This window comes from Chinchilla lanigera, unplaced genomic scaffold (genome assembly GCF_000276665.1).
Source record: "Chinchilla lanigera isolate Chin_1 unplaced genomic scaffold, ChiLan1.0 scaffold00111, whole genome shotgun sequence".
NCBI lineage: Eukaryota > Metazoa > Chordata > Mammalia > Rodentia > Chinchillidae > Chinchilla > Chinchilla lanigera.
The window spans coordinates 2,691,706-2,709,166 of record NW_004955512.1 but is presented as its reverse complement, the minus strand read 5'-3'; the positions used below and the strand labels follow the sequence as shown (position 1 = coordinate 2,709,166).

The 17,461-nt window shown below is 39.7% G+C and overlaps 1 protein-coding gene across 1 annotated transcript in view; it reads right to left on the bottom strand.

The window, feature by feature from the left end:
• Prune2 (prune homolog 2 (Drosophila)) overlaps positions 1-17,461 on the bottom strand; it is a 257,295-nt gene that overhangs the window by 17,901 nt on the left and 221,933 nt on the right. The window contains exons 12-16 of the mRNA XM_013506527.1: positions 16,418-16,618; positions 8,544-8,717; positions 5,907-5,915; positions 1,926-2,028; positions 1,155-1,286 (exon numbers count right to left, since the gene is read on the bottom strand). Coding sequence (XP_013361981.1) covers positions 1,155-1,286; positions 1,926-2,028; positions 5,907-5,915; positions 8,544-8,717; positions 16,418-16,618 — 619 coding nt within the window. The remainder of the gene's footprint in view (positions 1-1,154; positions 1,287-1,925; positions 2,029-5,906; positions 5,916-8,543; positions 8,718-16,417; positions 16,619-17,461) is intronic.

Below are 17,461 nucleotides of genomic sequence, written 5' to 3'. Positions count from 1 at the left end.
TAAATTCATGTAAGAATAATTTTAGGAGTTCTAGGAAAATTACTACTCTTATGGAAAGGCATTAGAAAGGCCTTTATTAATTTTTTAAAATGAGAGATATAATTTGATATATATTTTGAAACTTGTACGATTCAAATCTCATTTTCTTAGTAAATGTAAAATAGAATAGTGGTATTCTTGGAGTGCACAAATTTATAACTATGATGGCATATTTTTGTTCAATAATGCCTTTCTTTTTTTAACATTATCTTCACTATTTTGGAAAAAACACTTCATAGCAGTGCAGGCAATTTATATTATTATGCCTTAGTTTCTTTTTCTGTAAAAGAAAATTTACCATTTTAACAATTCCTGATTTTTAAGCACATTTTTGAACATTAGCCACGTTACTTTATTAATGTTTGAATCATAAGACAGATTTTAGTTAACTATAATAGGGTACCCTCAAGTTATGCAACGGGCCCCATCTAAGATGATGCAATACATACTAGATATCATAAATTTTTACTATACTGCTTTTCCTATGGCAATAAAGTGTTCTGTCTTAATTAAAACCAGTATGGACAAAAGTAAAGTGTCTTGTTGGGCATGGTGGCATAAGCCTGTATGGAGGCACTCTGGAGGCTGAGGCAGGAGGACTGCCATGAGTTTGAGGTCAGCCTGGGCTACATGAGCAAGTTCAAGGCCAGCCTACACTACATAGTGAGACCCTGTCTCAAAAAACAAAAAACAAAAAAGTCAAAACAACAACAAAAATAAAGTGTCTTGAGGAAGTGGCAAACAGGGGCACTGCATTGGTGGTGGCTACCTTGAAATATGAGCACAATGGCTGTGCAAATCACCACTGTCCTAGTGCTGGTGAACGACTAACTCACCCAGTACCACTGAGGAACCGTGGTTGTTTGGCTTATCCATTTAACTTGAACCTCTCCGTGGCAACCGCACATGCACAATTTAACATGCACTTGGTCTGCCAGCTTTGAGGTTACATTCTACCAAATCTGGAGGGGCATCGAGTAACACTTTGATCAATATTTCTGTAATTTGTTTCTTCAAATATGCCTAGCTCAGGGTTCCGAAATGGGATCACATTTTTGGTGACTAAAACAGAACCGATGGTGTTGACCTAGGGTGCACAGGCGGGACCCACATACCGCCTGTCAATCATCTGGTAGCACTTCTTCATCCAGCCCAGCCCCGGCATCTTCCGTCTAGGGGTTGCACCGTTCAAGTAGACAACCATGTAGTCTTCAGCCACCATCAGCTCTAACGTGCTTATGACGTAGCTGACCACAGGAAGGAAGAGGCACTTTGAGTTCCCACGCGGACTGTTCCGTCCCATTTACACCACAGTTAGGTAACACTGACATTACAGAGGGCGTGACGTTTCAGGGTAGTTGTACATATTACCTCTTCACCTTGTGAGCATAAGTTACCTAATTTATCTGAGACTGTGGACTGCTCATTTATTTGTATGGTTATCTTTTTTTTTCTTTTAATGAAGGTACCCTAGGAAAGTAGGTGAGTTAAAAAACCTGACTTTCAAAAATGTTAACAATGTTACCAAACATCAAGGGCAACTCACACTAAAGAAGGGCAGATAGAAGCAAAATCAAATTATTGACAGTAGACTAAAAACATATTACTAGGGGAATAAAAATAATACTTTGCCCAAAGGAAACGTTACAAAATTCTTTCATGCAAGGCAGATTCTGCTTACTTTGTTTTTCATGTGTTCTACTGATAAGAGTTCTGTTGGAGGTTTTAGCCTTTTGAACACTGTTCCTTGACAGAAATCTTACTGATTCTTTAAGCAAAGGCTTCGAACAGTCTACATCATCCACTTCCCTTAATTGAGACCCTTTCTCTGCCACTGCACACCAACAGACATCAATTGAAAGCACTTCTTCAGAAGGAGCACTCACAGGAAAAGATTTTCCATGACATAGTGGTAATCCGCCCGACTGCTGTCTGGCAGAAAACAAGCGGCAAACACAATGATGGCATTTAGACCGTCCCCATAGTATCCTGGGGACAAACAAAAAGACATTTGTAAAAGAGTGGAAGTTCTTAACAAGGTAGTACTGAATCTGAGGAATAAATTGGAAGTGTCGGTGTGGGGTGCGTGTGTGTGTGTGTGTGTGTGTGTGTGTGTGTGTGTGTTTGTGTGTGTGTGTATGCCACAGATAAATAATGTAATAAATACAAGCTATACTTCTATAAATATATGCACATATAATTCTCTTGAATATAAGAATATTCACTATAATATGCTTGACATATTATATTGTGTCTTAAACATGTAATGAGAGTATATTTGTGTATACAGAATATACAGATATTATGAATGATTTTATATGCTATCTATCCATAGTTATGAATGGCATGTATAAATAAATATTCAACTTATCAAAGAAGGTGACAAATTTTTATTTCATTTTGTTTTTGTGGTGCTAGGGATTGAACCTAAGGCCTTGTGCATACCAGGCAAGCATTCCACTTCTAAGCCCCATCCCCAATCCTAGGCAACATGTTTTGACTTATGAGTTTCTAATGTATACAACATCAAATTATCTTTAAAGCTAATTCATATAACAGTTCATTCTAAGAGCTTGAAAGATTGTGTAGTCCTCTTTAGTTCCTTTTGGTTTTAGATCACTGTTAATTTGAAGGGTAAATTTAGTCACTAAACTGCAATATAATTCAGAGCTACACAGTTCAGTGATCCAATACTAGTGAAAAGATACTAGTGAAAAGAAAGATGTGATTCGATACAGCTTTCTTTTGATTCTGAGGCCTGTTCACTCTCTGGCAGTGTCCTTGGGATCTCTGGATTCTACAGACCATACATGGATCCATGGAAAATTCTGGCCAGGCCAATAATAACTGTGCACAGAATTCAGAGCTTTGACTCTTAATGAGAAACATTCAAGATATGCCTGGTTAAATTCTCTTTGTATTGGATTGATTTTTTTTTTTTTGTACCAGGAATTGAACTCAGGACCTTGTGCTTGCCAGGCAAGTGCTTGTGCGGCTGAGCTATATCCCCAGCTCCCTAAATTCTCTTTGAATTGTGTGAAAATATGTGCTTTGGGAAAAATTTGAGAATTATTTCATAGTACGGATGCAACTAGAGACCATACTCATAAGTGAAATAAATCAGACTCACATGTGTAAACATCATATTGTCTCCCTAGTGTAAGAAATTGAAAGAATAAGTAAGATCCAAAATGTACAATAGATATTGTGAAAAGGAAAGAAATGGCTAAAAAGGAAAGAATAACTGGGATGGGGGAAAGGAAAAAAGAAGGAAAAGGAAAAAGATATATATATGCACACACACACAAGATAGCTAAGATAATTTTACTACTAATTTCTATTAGTTTCATTGAAAGGAACAGTTAGTGCTTATATTGTTTGATCAATTTTGCATGCCTGTATCCAGTAATCTGAGCAACTACTTTGAAGATAACAATATGCAATACAATAATCATTGTTAATTTCCTATTGAAATTCTGTATCATTATTTTTATTCTCTTTAAAATAAAAAAGAGAACATAAAACTTACCTGTTTAGACATAAAAATAAATAAATAAGTATTATAAAAATGATGTGGCTGGGTTAGAGGTAGTGCTTATAGGTAATGCTGAGAAAGTAAGATCTGAGCAATGCAAATAAATAAGTGTACATATTAAAACTCAAAGGGTGAAGGAATATGCAGTTATATCTCAGGAATTTTTTTTTTCATCTTTTGAGAACAGATGAGAAACTATTACGTGAAGCAATTATAAAACATTAACATAATTTTGGCACTGCCCAATCTTGTAAACAAGCTTTCTATTCCCTTAGGCTCATCTTTCAAAGTCATAGCAGGTATTTGTCAAAGGTATGAAAGTCACAGGTGTTTGTCAAAGGTATGTGGCAGGAATGAAATGTGCCTTTGGCATTTCAGAAGGGAAACAATGCTCTATCTTACCATTTTTGGGGAGGGTGCTGGTGATTTAGCCCAGGGCCTCACCCATGCTAAGCACATGCTTTACCACTGAGCAATACCACCAGCCCCTATTGTTTTTTTTAAATACCCCCATTTAAATATTTAGTTTGTGTCACATAATTCTGTCCTTCAGAGTCATTAAGTAGAGATTCCCTCAATGCTTTGAGTAGGAGGACAGCACATGTGCTTATGTCTGATCCAGTCCTCCCAGAACTGGACTGCTTCTTTTTTTTCTGAACTTTAAATATCTCTCTTGTGATTACATGGCAGTAAAACATGGGCTGGGTATAGATTTGGATGGGATCAACTCTTGAAAAGCAGTTTAATAAGATGTTCTCTACAAGAACAGAGAGTATAACTCTACCACAAACCAGCTGGGGGAAGAGTGAAGTAACTAAAAATATATCCAGTTGTGGGATGTATTACTAATTTGAGGGTATTGTGTACTGTGTTCATACCACTTATCTTCAAAAATGATACTTATGTAAATATATACCCAACCCAACACCTGTTTGTGTGAGGGAATTATCCTAGCTTCTTTCTAGATTTTTTGATGAATTCTATATTTTCCAATATGTAGGTATTTATCATCTTCTTTTTAGGATGGATATATGAAGAAAAGGGTGGGAGGGAATATACTGGAATATATTCAGACTCAGCACAGTGTAAAGCTAAGAAGTCATGCAAATATACAACAGGCATAATGTGTCTCACTTGAAAACAAGGAAGAATACATCTTTCTACATGTAAGTTGCCTGGTTCCAGGGTGTCAGAATTATTTCAAGTTTATGACTGCTCAGTACTTTGATTCCTTTTTCTATTTCCAGAGAATTCCTAAGAGCCTTCTGTAAAAGGGAAAAGAGGTTCCTGGACAGTACTTCAGAAGTCATCTTCCAGGCAATTCACCCATGCTCTGGGTGCTTAGAATGCTGCAGCATCCTACTCACTGGCATTCATTTAGCAAAAGGAACACAGAGGGGGTGACTTATCTCAACCACCTAAACCGAGGAATATTGCCAGGTGTGGTGGCGCACGCCTGTAATCCCAGCACTCAGGATGCTCAGGCAGGAGAATCATTGAGAGTTCGAGATCAGCCTGGGCTACCAAGTGAGCTCAAGGCCAGCTTGAACTGTATAGCAAGACCCTGTCTCATAAAACAACCACCACTAAAAGAACAAAAACAAAAACAAAAAAACCCTATGGAATATCTCTTTAGATCAAAATGGCTGCAATTCACAGCTGAAAAATGGCTCTGTACTTTTGGGTAGCGAGGTATTTTCTGTAAGAAGGGAGAAGAGACAAAGAAAAAATAAGAAACTAGGAGAGGAGATGATTTAAGACAGGAAACAGAAAAACAAACAATTTCCACATGAAAGTGTTCCCTCTAAACCAAGAGTTGAAGTTTACAGTCTTCAGAGATACTTCAGATAAAGACTGCTGGCAAAATGCAACATGGAGAATGAGCAGGACAGTATGCTTTTTGCCCCCAATCCCACCCTGATGCTTTCTTGGGCAAGCTAACCCTCCAATTTCTGTCCTAAGATACACAGTTAATCCAGGTAGAGCTGTCTGCTGGCAGCAGTGTAATTCATATAGAGCTTGGCTTTTACACCGTGTCTTTGGTCAGACTGTCAGTAAACGTGTGGGGAACATAAGGTCCTCTGCTGGACACGTGTGCAAGCCTGCTGTGGAGCCTCCTGGGACCCTCGGAGCGGTGATGGTAAACCTTACCTGCAGTGGCACAGAGAGGCATGAAAGGGATGAGACACAAGTTTGCGGCCAAATGGGATGGAGAGAGGAGGAAAGATGTCACATGGCAACCAAAACATATACACACACACACACCAGCCAGCAGCTCTTCTGCTCATTCTTTCCAGGAGCATTTGTCCAGCAACACTGTGGAGAAGGTTACCTGAATCTCCTAGAGTGAAATAAAACAAGAAGAAAGAAAGAAAAAAAGAGAGAGAGAAAGAGGGAGAGAGTGAGAGAGAGAAAGAGAAAGAAAAACGAAAGAAGAAACTCCTTGTTAACCTTCTTCAGCATGATTATCCTTGGTTATTTAAATGTTTTAAGTTCAAAGAAGCCAGTTCTGGCCTCCATATGACCCCATGCCACTGGCTGAGCAAACCACTGCAACACTTTTTGCTTTTTCAGTTAAGCAGAGGGCAGGGATATTGCTTTTAGGACTGTGAGATACAAACACCAGGGCAACTGAGCACCCCCATTTGGCTGATGAAGTCACTGAGAAGGTAAGTGAAGTGCTAGTGCAGAGACTTGCAAGCGACAAAGACAGACCTTGAATTCATTCCTCTACAGTGTGGACAGGGCCTCTGGCAACAGGTGATACCAAACGGAAGCCTTAGTATTATTTGTTTACTAACTGGCGCCGTTGGGAGCAGTTTGCAGTGCCTGGCTCTGAAGCCACTTTCGGCAACTCTTTTGGTCACTCCCACCTTGCAGTTGACTGCACAGAGTACTGTTTAGCTGGAGCTTCCCCTCTGGCCTGACTGGGAAAATATCTTCGTGGGGTTTGCTCTTTCAATGCTCATCAGAAGCCACGCTGACCAAATCAATGGGTGATAACTAGGACACTTTATCATTATGAGGTCTAATAGAGTGGTGTATATTTCCAATATGGAAGACAAAGCTTTGGCCAGTTCAGAAGTAACATCTGCATGATCTTCACCTAAACGGCACAAAAACTGTTCAGCATGTAGGGAAAGGTGGCATCTCACTAATGTGCCAGGCGGGTGCAGCCCGAGGCGCATTCATGCAGCCCACTGCCCGGAGAAGGCCGAGGGGGAGCCAGGGAGCAGGGAGGAGGCCGCTTCAAAACAAACCGGACAGTCACACAGACAAAAAAACCAAGCTCGCAACACACGATGGGGAGCAAATGCCGTGGAAAGGAGGTGGCAGGGATAGAGAGCTCAGCAAACCAGGTTAGCATGGAGTTTTCAGGCAGATTTCTACAGAGACCAGCACAGGCAGACGCAGTGGTTTTCCTGCCCCTCAGTGGACTGACGAACTGCATACCAGGGCAATGGGATTAACCCGTCCACCCACCCCACCTGGTTTCACTGCAGTTGAAAAACAAGTACGAGAAGTACTGAGATGACTTGCCCTTACCATAGCAGCGAAACTATGCACCTGCCTTCCTTATAACATGACAACTCTGAAGACTGAGACATAAAAATGAGTATAAAGACTATCACTGACTTTGATTTATGTTGTTCTGTACTGTTTAGACTAAGACTACACTACTTTCATAGTTAGCCTTCATTTTGATTTCCACAAAGCAAACAAACCAAAAGTACCTTATGCAAAGTAGTAACCCCCAGGAAGGTTTGGGGAGTATTCCAGGTGTGGTTTTCATACTAAGAACAAAAGCATGACTCATGGGTCAGCTGTCTGTCCTTCGTTCTGCAGGGCTGTGGGAAGTTTCTTTCTGAGGGAATGAGGGAACGGCCCCACATGAGAGCAGCTACGCGGGGCCATGCTGCTATTTCAGGTGGTGGAGTGCGAGACCAAGGGTTCCGCTGGCGTCTTCCTTCACAGTCATGTTTGGGCTGTCTGGCTGGTCCTGGCACTTATCGGGCGAGCAATGCAAGGGGTAGAAAGTGAAGGATCTACTGGTGGAGGGATGTTTGATGGAAACAAAATGCCTTTGTGCTCCTTAGAAAGCAAATGTTGTGGATTTAATGCAGTGTGAAGACTCTTATTTCCCTGTCCTCGTTCTGGAAGAGAGAACGTGGGAGCAGTAATTGCCTTGTCAGCTTGCACTTTTTCTGGGACAGCTGGGAGGTAAGAGTGGCACTGGAGGACAGCAGGAAAGGAGCACATGCAGGAGAAGAAAAAAGCCATTGATATTTTCTGAAGTCAACAACGTTAAATGTGTTGCTAGAGCTTGCCCGACTTTTTGTGAGTTCCAAATTAGTGAAGGCCACACATGCTCCTGGAGAGCCCAAGAAAGCCCTGGAAATACAAAATACGCTTTCCCTTTTCCTGGTCCCTCAGCAGGCAGGGGAAGCTTTGCTTGGGATCAGCTGTTGTGAGGCATGGATATAAAGCAGTTTATAGAAATGCAAACTTCGGGCAGGGAAAAAGTTACTAGGCTGAGTCTAAAAATGCTTCCTAAAGCTTCTGAGGAGGGCTCAGAAGACATTTTGTGACTCGAAGCCCCTCAGGTGCAGTGGCTTCCCTAGAGGCCAGGGTGTTGTGTCTTCTAAACTGTTCATTTAACCCCACACCCCATGGAAATTCTAAACAGACTGCATCATACTGGACAGCTATGGTGTTAGAGAAATTTGCACAAAAATCTTAACAGGTATCAGATATGAACTGTGAAAAGCTCTCCTTTTTTTTTTAATACTGGGAAGTTGCTTTTGCCTAGTAGGCTTTCAGATTTTTATTGAATAGTGGTAATATCCTTAGCACTCAGTCTCCTGAACATAGACTGCTGGGGGATGTTATACCCCGGAGAACCTCACCTCTGTTTTCCAATTTAAAACTATGCCCCCTCCCATTTCCTGGACTCTCGGAGCTTGACTACCTCCATGAGAGATGACTCTACGGTAGGGCTCGATGACCTTCATGTCTATCCGTTGCTCTTGTTCTCCAATCACCACTGTCCTCCACAGCCGGTTGTCTTCACGCTCTTCTTCAGCCGTGTATTCTGGAATAGACTCTGACTCTTGGCCAGAGTCTTTGTTGACCACAGAATCTTCTGGAAATGAAAGAAAGCAGGGCTGAAGGAACACAGGCTTCACAACAGAGGGCACAAAATGGTCTGGTCAGAAGCTCCTTCCTGGTAGAGCCACTGGGATGAAACTCCCACTGTGTACAGGCTTTATAGAGTGTAACCCCACCCCGACCACACGGAGTCCCTTCAGTTGTCTTCTGTCCTGACTGACTGAGTAACCAAATTCCCTGCTAAGGCCATTCCGCGGGTCAGAGAGCTAAGTCTAGAGCTGTCTTGTGTCCATAGTGGCCCAGTACAAGATGAACTGGTACCAACCCATTCTTAATCACGCAGGTTATTTACTTATCAGTCCCAGGCAAGGTTGGTTTCCTTGAGCCACATGTCCTGCTTACTCAGTGGTTGAAAGCACCTGATTACTCAAAGTACTCAAAGCTTAGTATCTTGATGACAAGACAACTTAGGTCAAGACCCTCTTCCAAGACTCTTACAACAGGGTTGAATCCCCTGACCTCTTGGGGGAACATCTGGACATACATTTGATGCTATTTCCTATGCATTCTGCTTCAAAATGTGCTGAAGTAAGGGAGAAACAAAACAAGTTTAGAGATCAGAAATAGTCCAAGGCCCCAAATTTGCAAGACTCCTAAATCTGTGGGGCCATAAGGCAACAATAACAACAACACAAAACCCACTGAGTATTTTTTGGCAAGAAACTTACTCTTATATATTCAAAACGAAAGAACCCATGTGGTTCATCCACTTCAGCTTCTACTGTACTCCCAACTTGGCAGCTTATTAAGGACACAAAGCAGCAACTTTTGGGGGCTGGGGATTTAGCTCGGCAGCAAAAGCGCCTGCCTGGCAAGCGCAAGGTCGTGAGTTCGGTTCCCGGTACCGGAGAAAAAAAAAAAAAAAAAAAAAAACTCAAAGCAGCAACTTTCAGCTTCCAACCAAGCACTACTTACATGGGCAAATCCACTTATCTGTCTGGAATCCCTTCCTGCTCCTTCCTTTCTGCTTGGGTTAGGAACCTCGGATGCGAATCGAAGCTCCCTTTCTGGGATGCTACTGTCCACCTGTCTCTATTGCCTCAGAACTCTGAGCTCTGATGTGGGTTTGTCTTCTGATGCCACTGCACACACATACCCTTGTCTGCAAAGAGCTCCCCATTCAAAGCCTCTGCATTGGCTTCAGTACTCTCAGGTCTGCTTACTTTGACTCTGGGGATCTTGTTGGGGGTGCTGTTTAAGGAGGGTGAAAGTGGGGGGCTTTTTTGTTGTTTTTTTTTTTTGAGAGGGGGTCTTATTATGTAGTTTCAACTGGCCTTGAACTCACTTTGTAGCCCAGGCTGGCCTTGAAGTCACAGTGATCCTTCTGCTTCGGCCTTCCATGTGTTGGGATTACAGATGTGCACCACCAGGCCTGGCCTTAAGTGGGGTTGTTTTGTTTTATTTTCACATGGTTTTATTGAAGTTGCTTCATTAAAACCTTTTCTATATATCACAGTTTTTACTCTGGTTATGAAAATAAAATGGAGATCACACAGATACAATCAACTGATCTTTGACAAAGAAGCCAAGGCAGTGCTATAGAGCAAAGATAGTCTCCTCAACAAATGTTATTAGAACTGGACATTTATGTGCAAAAAAATCAATCAAACTATAAAACTCCTGGAACATAAGAGGAAACTTAGTTAACCTTGGGTATGGAGTGATTTTTTAGACCTAACACTAAGGTATGATCCATGAAACCAATAATTTTTTCTTTTGTTTTTTTTTGGGTATCGGGAATCGAACTCATGACCTCAGGCTTGCCAGGCAAGCCTTATGCTGCTGAGCTATACCCCCAGCCCTTGAAACCAGTAAGTGATTAGGTAGAATTTAGTAAAATTAAAAATTTGTGCTCTGTGAAAGACAAAGTCAAGAGAATAAAAAACCAAGCCACACACTGGGAGAAAATATTTATAGAACACACATCTGATAAAAGACTATTATCCAAAAGTACAAAGCAGAAAATGGACAACTGTAATAAAAAAAACACAGAAAAGACATGAATAGACACCTCAGCAAAGAAGATATATAGATAGCAAGTAAGAACATAAGAAGACATTCGATATCACATGTCACTGCAGGACTGGAAATTAAACTTGCAAATAATGGGATTCCACTACGTATCTATTAGAATAGGCAAATTCCAAGGTATTGATAACATCAAATATTGATAATTATATTGGTAATAAGTATTGATATTACCAACATCAAATGGAGCAATGGGAATTCTCATTCATTACTGATGGGAATGCAGAAAGACACAACGACTATGAAAGAGAGTCTGGCAGCTCCTTACAAAGTTAAGCACATTCTTCGTGCATCCCCACAATCATACTTCTTGATGACGACTCAAATGACTTGAACATGTGTAGCCACATAAAAACTTATGCATGAATATTTATAGAAGCTTTATGTGCCAGGAATATAGCTCAGTGGCATAGCACCTGGTTGGCAATTGCAAGGTCCTGAGTTCGATTTCCAGTACCAAAAAAAAAAAAAGAAGCTTTATTTGTAACTGGCAAAACTGTAAAGCAACCAAGATCTCCTTCAGCAGCTGAAGGAAAAATAAATGGTGGTACATCCATACAACAGAATATCGTTAAATGCAAGACATGAAGAGACACAGAGGAAACTTAAAAGCCTAAGTATAAGAAGCCATCTGAAAAGTCTACTTCCTGTATGACTCCAACATATGACACTGTGGAAAGGGCAAAGCTGGGCAGACCTTAAAAGAGTCAATTTCATGATGATGGAAATTTATTTTATTCTATGCTGTTACTGCTTCTTATAAAGCATTTGCTCTAGCAAATATCTTGATACAGGCATCTTACTTCATTTGTGCACATATTACTACACGGCTACCTTTTAGCAGGAGAAAGCTGGATCTGTGGCCAGGGTGGAGAGTTTTGTCCTTGAATACGTCACACTGAAATATAAGTGAGAGCACCTGTTTTCTCCTCTTGTTACAAAACCCCAGGCTAAAGAAGCTTTTATCCTTTGATAACTGAAGATGGAAATAATCTCACTGTTGTTTCAATTTGAATTTCTCTAATAAGGAAGAATTTAAATGTTTACTGGCTACTTATATTTCTCTTACTAATATGGAGGCAGCTAATAAATTTTTTACACACATGATCCTTATTGATCTGTTGAAATTCTTTATATAGAATTTAGCTATGTGTTGTAATTATTTTTCTGCTTTGTGCTTAGCTTTTAAATCTAGATATTCCTACATATATTTTTGCCCAACAGAAATTTTAAAATTTGATATTACTAAATTTTTTCTCTTCTAAAATTATAATAGGAAAGGACCTCTATCTTACATGCATGTGTATATACACACATCCATCCATACAGACACAGAAACACACACATTTTCTTACAAACAGCATTACTAGTCATTTTGGTATAAAAAGTTCAGGGCTGAGTGCTTTTATAAGGTGTTGCGCCTAGTATTTTATTGTGTGGGAACTGGCAAGTTGCTGGGGGTCTCTCATCCCTTTCTCTTTTGATTGATGTGAAAGTGGGAAAAAGAATTATTTAAGAGCTAGGGATATATTAAGTTCTCTTAAGTTCACTTCTAGAAGTGAACAATACAAGCTAGTCAGAAGTAAAGACAGCTTTACTGACTCCCTTCAGTAAGAAATGCTCTCTTGATCTTAATAATTCTTCTGCTGTCACTATAAATTACCATCTCCTCCCATGCTCTCTTCATGCTGAGCTTGCAAAAATATTCAGGTCTTGTTTAACTCTCTGTCCCTAGGCGCTCCAAATTTAATTTTTAGTCTCATCCCCTCTTTACTTAAGAAATGCTTGTTTTATTTTCTCAAATATCAGCTTTCTCCCTGGACTGTGGAGTACAATTAAACCCTCACAGGGGAGAGGTCAAATGAATTCTCCCTTTTTCCTTTTTGAGATGATTTAGCATATAAGCTCTTGAAAGTTCTGTGCTACCCAAACCACAATGGGAAATCCATTCTTGACGTTCACTTGGACTAACTAGAGAGGAAGTTAGCTGTGGCTTCTAGTAGGGACCTCCATTTGTGAAAGGTGACTAGGTTTCTATATATTATTCTCTTAAAAATAATGATAATGAAAATAATATTCTTAAAAGACATTATGTTTGAGGAGAAAAATGTCCAGTGTGATCATTAATCACATGTCAACTTGATTAAGAAATATCTACCTAAGCCATATATAGTCATGCACACCTGTAATCCCAATATTCTGGAGACTGAGGCAGATGGTTGCAAGTTTGACCCAGACTAGGCAATTTACTAGGATCCAATCTCAAAATGAAAAAAAAAATATAAAATGGGCTTAGGATGTGAAGGCTTGGGTTCAATCTGAGTACTGAAAGGAGGAAAGGAAAGAAGAAAGGAAGAGAGGGAGGGAGGAAGGAAGAGAGGGAGAAAGAAAGGAAGGGAAGGAGGAAGCAGAGGGTAGGAAAGAAAGGCCTAGCAGATTAGTTAAGCACACTTCTGACGGTGGCTGGGTATGTCATGGAGGCATGACCTTGGCTACTATACAGCACATGGTCCCTAGCTCCTTCTTTTCTGGCCTTGTTCCTTTGTTATCCCAGCTGCCACTAACCGAGCAGCTTTGCTTCACCACACCCTTCCACCATGATGTTTCTGCCTTCAGGGGTCAACTGACCGTGGACCGACTCTTCTAAAACCATGAGCCCAATTAAACCTCTTTTTAAAGTTGTGGGTGTCAGGTATTGTGTCAGGAAAAGCTAATACATTCCGTGTAGAACTAAGAAGTCTTTAAAATTCTCTTGATGGTAAACAGCAGACGGGAAATTAATTTGAATGTACAATCTCAGTATACAAAAATACAAGGAAAAATCATCCTTTCAGACAACACTATTATGACATAGGCTGCTTGTGGATGAAGCACAGTAAACTTAACACCTAGTTTAAATGCAGACTTAAAACAAGGAACTAATTCTTATAAGTGAATGGCCTATGTATTTTGCAAATATAGAAAATCACAGATAAAGACATTAAATGAAGTGGTGCCCTGATTACTTGGAAATAATGTTGGGGTGCCTTATCAACCCAGAAAACTATCATTAGGGCTTAGTTTTAGAAAAGACATCTTAGGTAACGTTATTAAATATCACTAGGAAGCCTAGGAAGGAAAAGTACAAGAGTGCATGAGTGTTTCCTCTAACATTCTTATCAAAAATATGTAGGCAAAAATTTTTTTGTAATTTTTCCACTTCCCATATGAAATACTTTTGCTGAAATCTAAGTTAGAGCAAAAATTACTTTGTGGTTGGTTTGGAAAATAGAAATAGTTCATCTTTTCCCCTTGACCTTTGGATATTAAGTTTTTAGGGTTGGTATAATAAAGGATTTTTAAAAAACACTAAGCTTGTTCTTAAAATGAAAATCTGACATCCTAAATCCTTCACTTCTGACACCTTTCTGATCTCTTTGACATACTGTAAATACCACATGTGTTTTCAAGCACTTACTTTACACTTCAGAACTAAAATGTATTTCTAGTCTATTCTTTTTATGCAGTCAGCTGTCTATCTCTGCATATTTTTACAAAGTGATACAAAATTAAGAGAATTAAGGAGAATTTTAGATTCAGCTGATATTAAAATTGTGTCTTTTGAGTTTAAGACCTGGAAGGAGGGTTCTGGACATTAAACTGCTGGCTCTTTCAACATAACAATATCAACTAAATAAAAACAACTATGTCAGCAAGTGGCAGCTTTAATTATCAGCTTGCTCAGCCACCACCACTTTGCTTAGCAGTTTTACTGTTTATAAAAATAAAAGGCTTAGATGTGTGACAAAGCTCTCTGTGGCAACATGGAGGTGAAGGAGAAGGAGAGGGAGCACCAGCAGTGCCATGCCACAGCTGTCTTCTGCAGGATTTTAAGTCAATATATTAGCAGTAAAAGAGCTGGGGCCATTGGGCGAGCCAGCATGGAAGGAGTAGCTGGTGAAGATACTCAGGTGGCAGGAACAAATATGAATTCAATACCTTCCTTCCCTTTGTGTTTGTGTATGTCAACCTACAAGATCAGATACCCAGATAACTAGAGTCAGCCCTGCACATCCTTTGGTTCCACATCTGCAGAGTCAACCAAGTGAAGGTAGAAAATATTCAGGGAAAAAAGTTGCATGTGTACAGAATATGCAATCACTTCTCTCTCAATCATTATTCCCTATACAACAACTACTGACATAGCATTTGGATTGTATTAGGCATTATAAGTAATCAAGAGATGACAAAGTATCTGAGAAGACAGAAGTAGGTTATAGGCAAATACTACAGTTTGAGAATGATTTTTTGAGTGGTTAAGTTTTGATATCTATTTGGGGTCTTGAAACCAATCTGCCACAGATAATAAGGGGAAACTATATAGAAATTCATGATAAAAATGCAAAATAACCTCTATTTAAACATAGCAACCTTTAGAACAAGTAGTTTACTGCTTCTACTTTTTTAACTTGAGGAAATAAAGCCTTAAGTCTGTGAAGATAGGGTCTAAGTTTGTACTGATCTTTAGTTCTAGTTCTGGTGGCTCAATGACCATTGGTTGAATTAATTAGTTAATTTAATGAAGATCTTAATACGTTCCTGCATGAGTGGGATGCCTAGAATTAGCATGACTCTAAAAGTCAGGGCACCACTGAATTGTGGTACTGCTGTTTAAAACTAGAAAAAGTTTTACAATTAAGAAGAAATAATAGTTGTGGCCAACACTCTCTCATTTTAACTTGCAAATGTAACTTCAGGATGCCATCCTGGGTAGACATGAAATGGAAACTACACAATACCAGTATTTTTACAAGTAAATGTTTTATATTTGCATATAAATCTTAACAAACAAAACTTCACTGAGCACGGAAAAGAACTAAAGTGAGACTGATATTCATATCAGGAGTGACAGACTAATTCCGTTAGTCTGGCAATTTTTAATTTTTTTTGTTTTGTCTTTCCTCCACCCCACCCACTCCATCCTTTCTCCCTTCCTACTTTATAGAGACGCAGATTTAAACACAATAAAAACACAATTTAAACACAATAAAAACTCTAACTTGGTGGGAAAAGAGATGATAAACATGGAAACAATAGGTAAATAATACAATTTCAGTGAATGGCACATAGAAAAGGAAATGAACACTGGGCTAAAGTGTGGATGGGTTAAGGAAAGCAGGGAGGTGAAAAGCACCTTTGACTGCAGAGGCAAGGAAGGCCTGTCCAAGGGGGTGGCACCTGATCAAGGTCTGCACACAGAGAAGAAGCTGGACATGCAAGTTCATTGTAGTGGAATGAACATTCCAGACAGTAGAAGCTTGTATTAAGAAACTGGGAAGCCCTGACTCCGCTTCCTCAAATTTTATCTTCCAGGTTAATTTCTCTTTCTCTGCAAACCCAGCTCCAGTTTCCTTACAACACAACAGATAGCAGCCTAGGGGCTTTACAACAGAGCCATGGTCCTAAGTGACCTTCATGAACCATACCTGCTCTGGCACACTCTAGAATCCGTCAACATTGGCCACCTATGGCCAAGACACAGACAAAACCTTCCAGAAATCACACACAGGAGCCACTGGCACAAAAATGATGGATTTGTTCCTAACGCCACTTAGATAATCTTTTATTTATTTATTTAACTTTGGCTTTGTCAACTTAGTGACTTACCATGGCCGGTATATTCAAAAGGATCTGCTTCATCAGGAGTATCAAGTTCATCTACATTGATGTCAATTCCATCTGGGCTGTCCAGGTTATCATCAGAGAGAATGGATCCTTCACTTTGGTCCAGAGAAAGACTGATATTTGGGGCTGTGAGCCTGATTCTCCGAGGATGAGTGCCATTAAGATCCAGTGAATTAGGAGGTTCTAAAGAAAAACAATAGTAACATTTAATATTAGACTATACATGGCTGTCAAGGGTGGGCTTGGCCCTTTCATTTATTAAGACTATTTCAGCAAAGCCAGATCTGCCAAAAGCCCTAATAGGGGATTTGGATCCCCTTCTTGATAGCAGGCCTCAGTACTGGCTTCCCCAAGTTTCATCAGCACCAGCCACGTAAAAATAGGAAGGGACAGCTATTCCTAAAGAGGTAGAAAGTAGTTTTTTAAACATCTCTGTTCATCTTTAAGTACTTGATACTGCTATAACATTGAATTGGATTTTTATGATGGCTACTGCATAATAAAAATCGGTTAAGTATATATTCTCCAATTATTCTTATCAAGTTTGCCCCTAAAGAATGGCAGTAAGGCCTCGGGATATAGCTCAGTGGCACAAATACCTGCCTGGCAAGCCCAAGATCCTGAGTTCAATTCTTGGTACAAAAAACAAAAAAATGGCAGTAAATAACTGTTGATAGATACTCCCAAAATACTTTACAGATCCTTAAATATGATCTTTAGTGACCTTTCTTGTTTTGTTTTTTAAGTAAAACCTGAAGTACCCTCTCTGGTTATGTTCTTTGAACCTACATAAGCAGTCACTACCTATTACAGGAGTGTTGCTTGATACTGGTTTCCATAACACCTGACAATCTTATGTTCAGGCTCACAGAGGTAGCTCCCCCACTTTCACTGTAGAACATATTTTTGGCCATGTGCCTTTCATTTAATAGAGGCAGTGCTTCAAAAGTCATTTTAAACCAAGTTTTAAACCAAGTTAAACCAAGTTTATCCCAACCAAACAAAGACAAATATCCTAATGTGGTA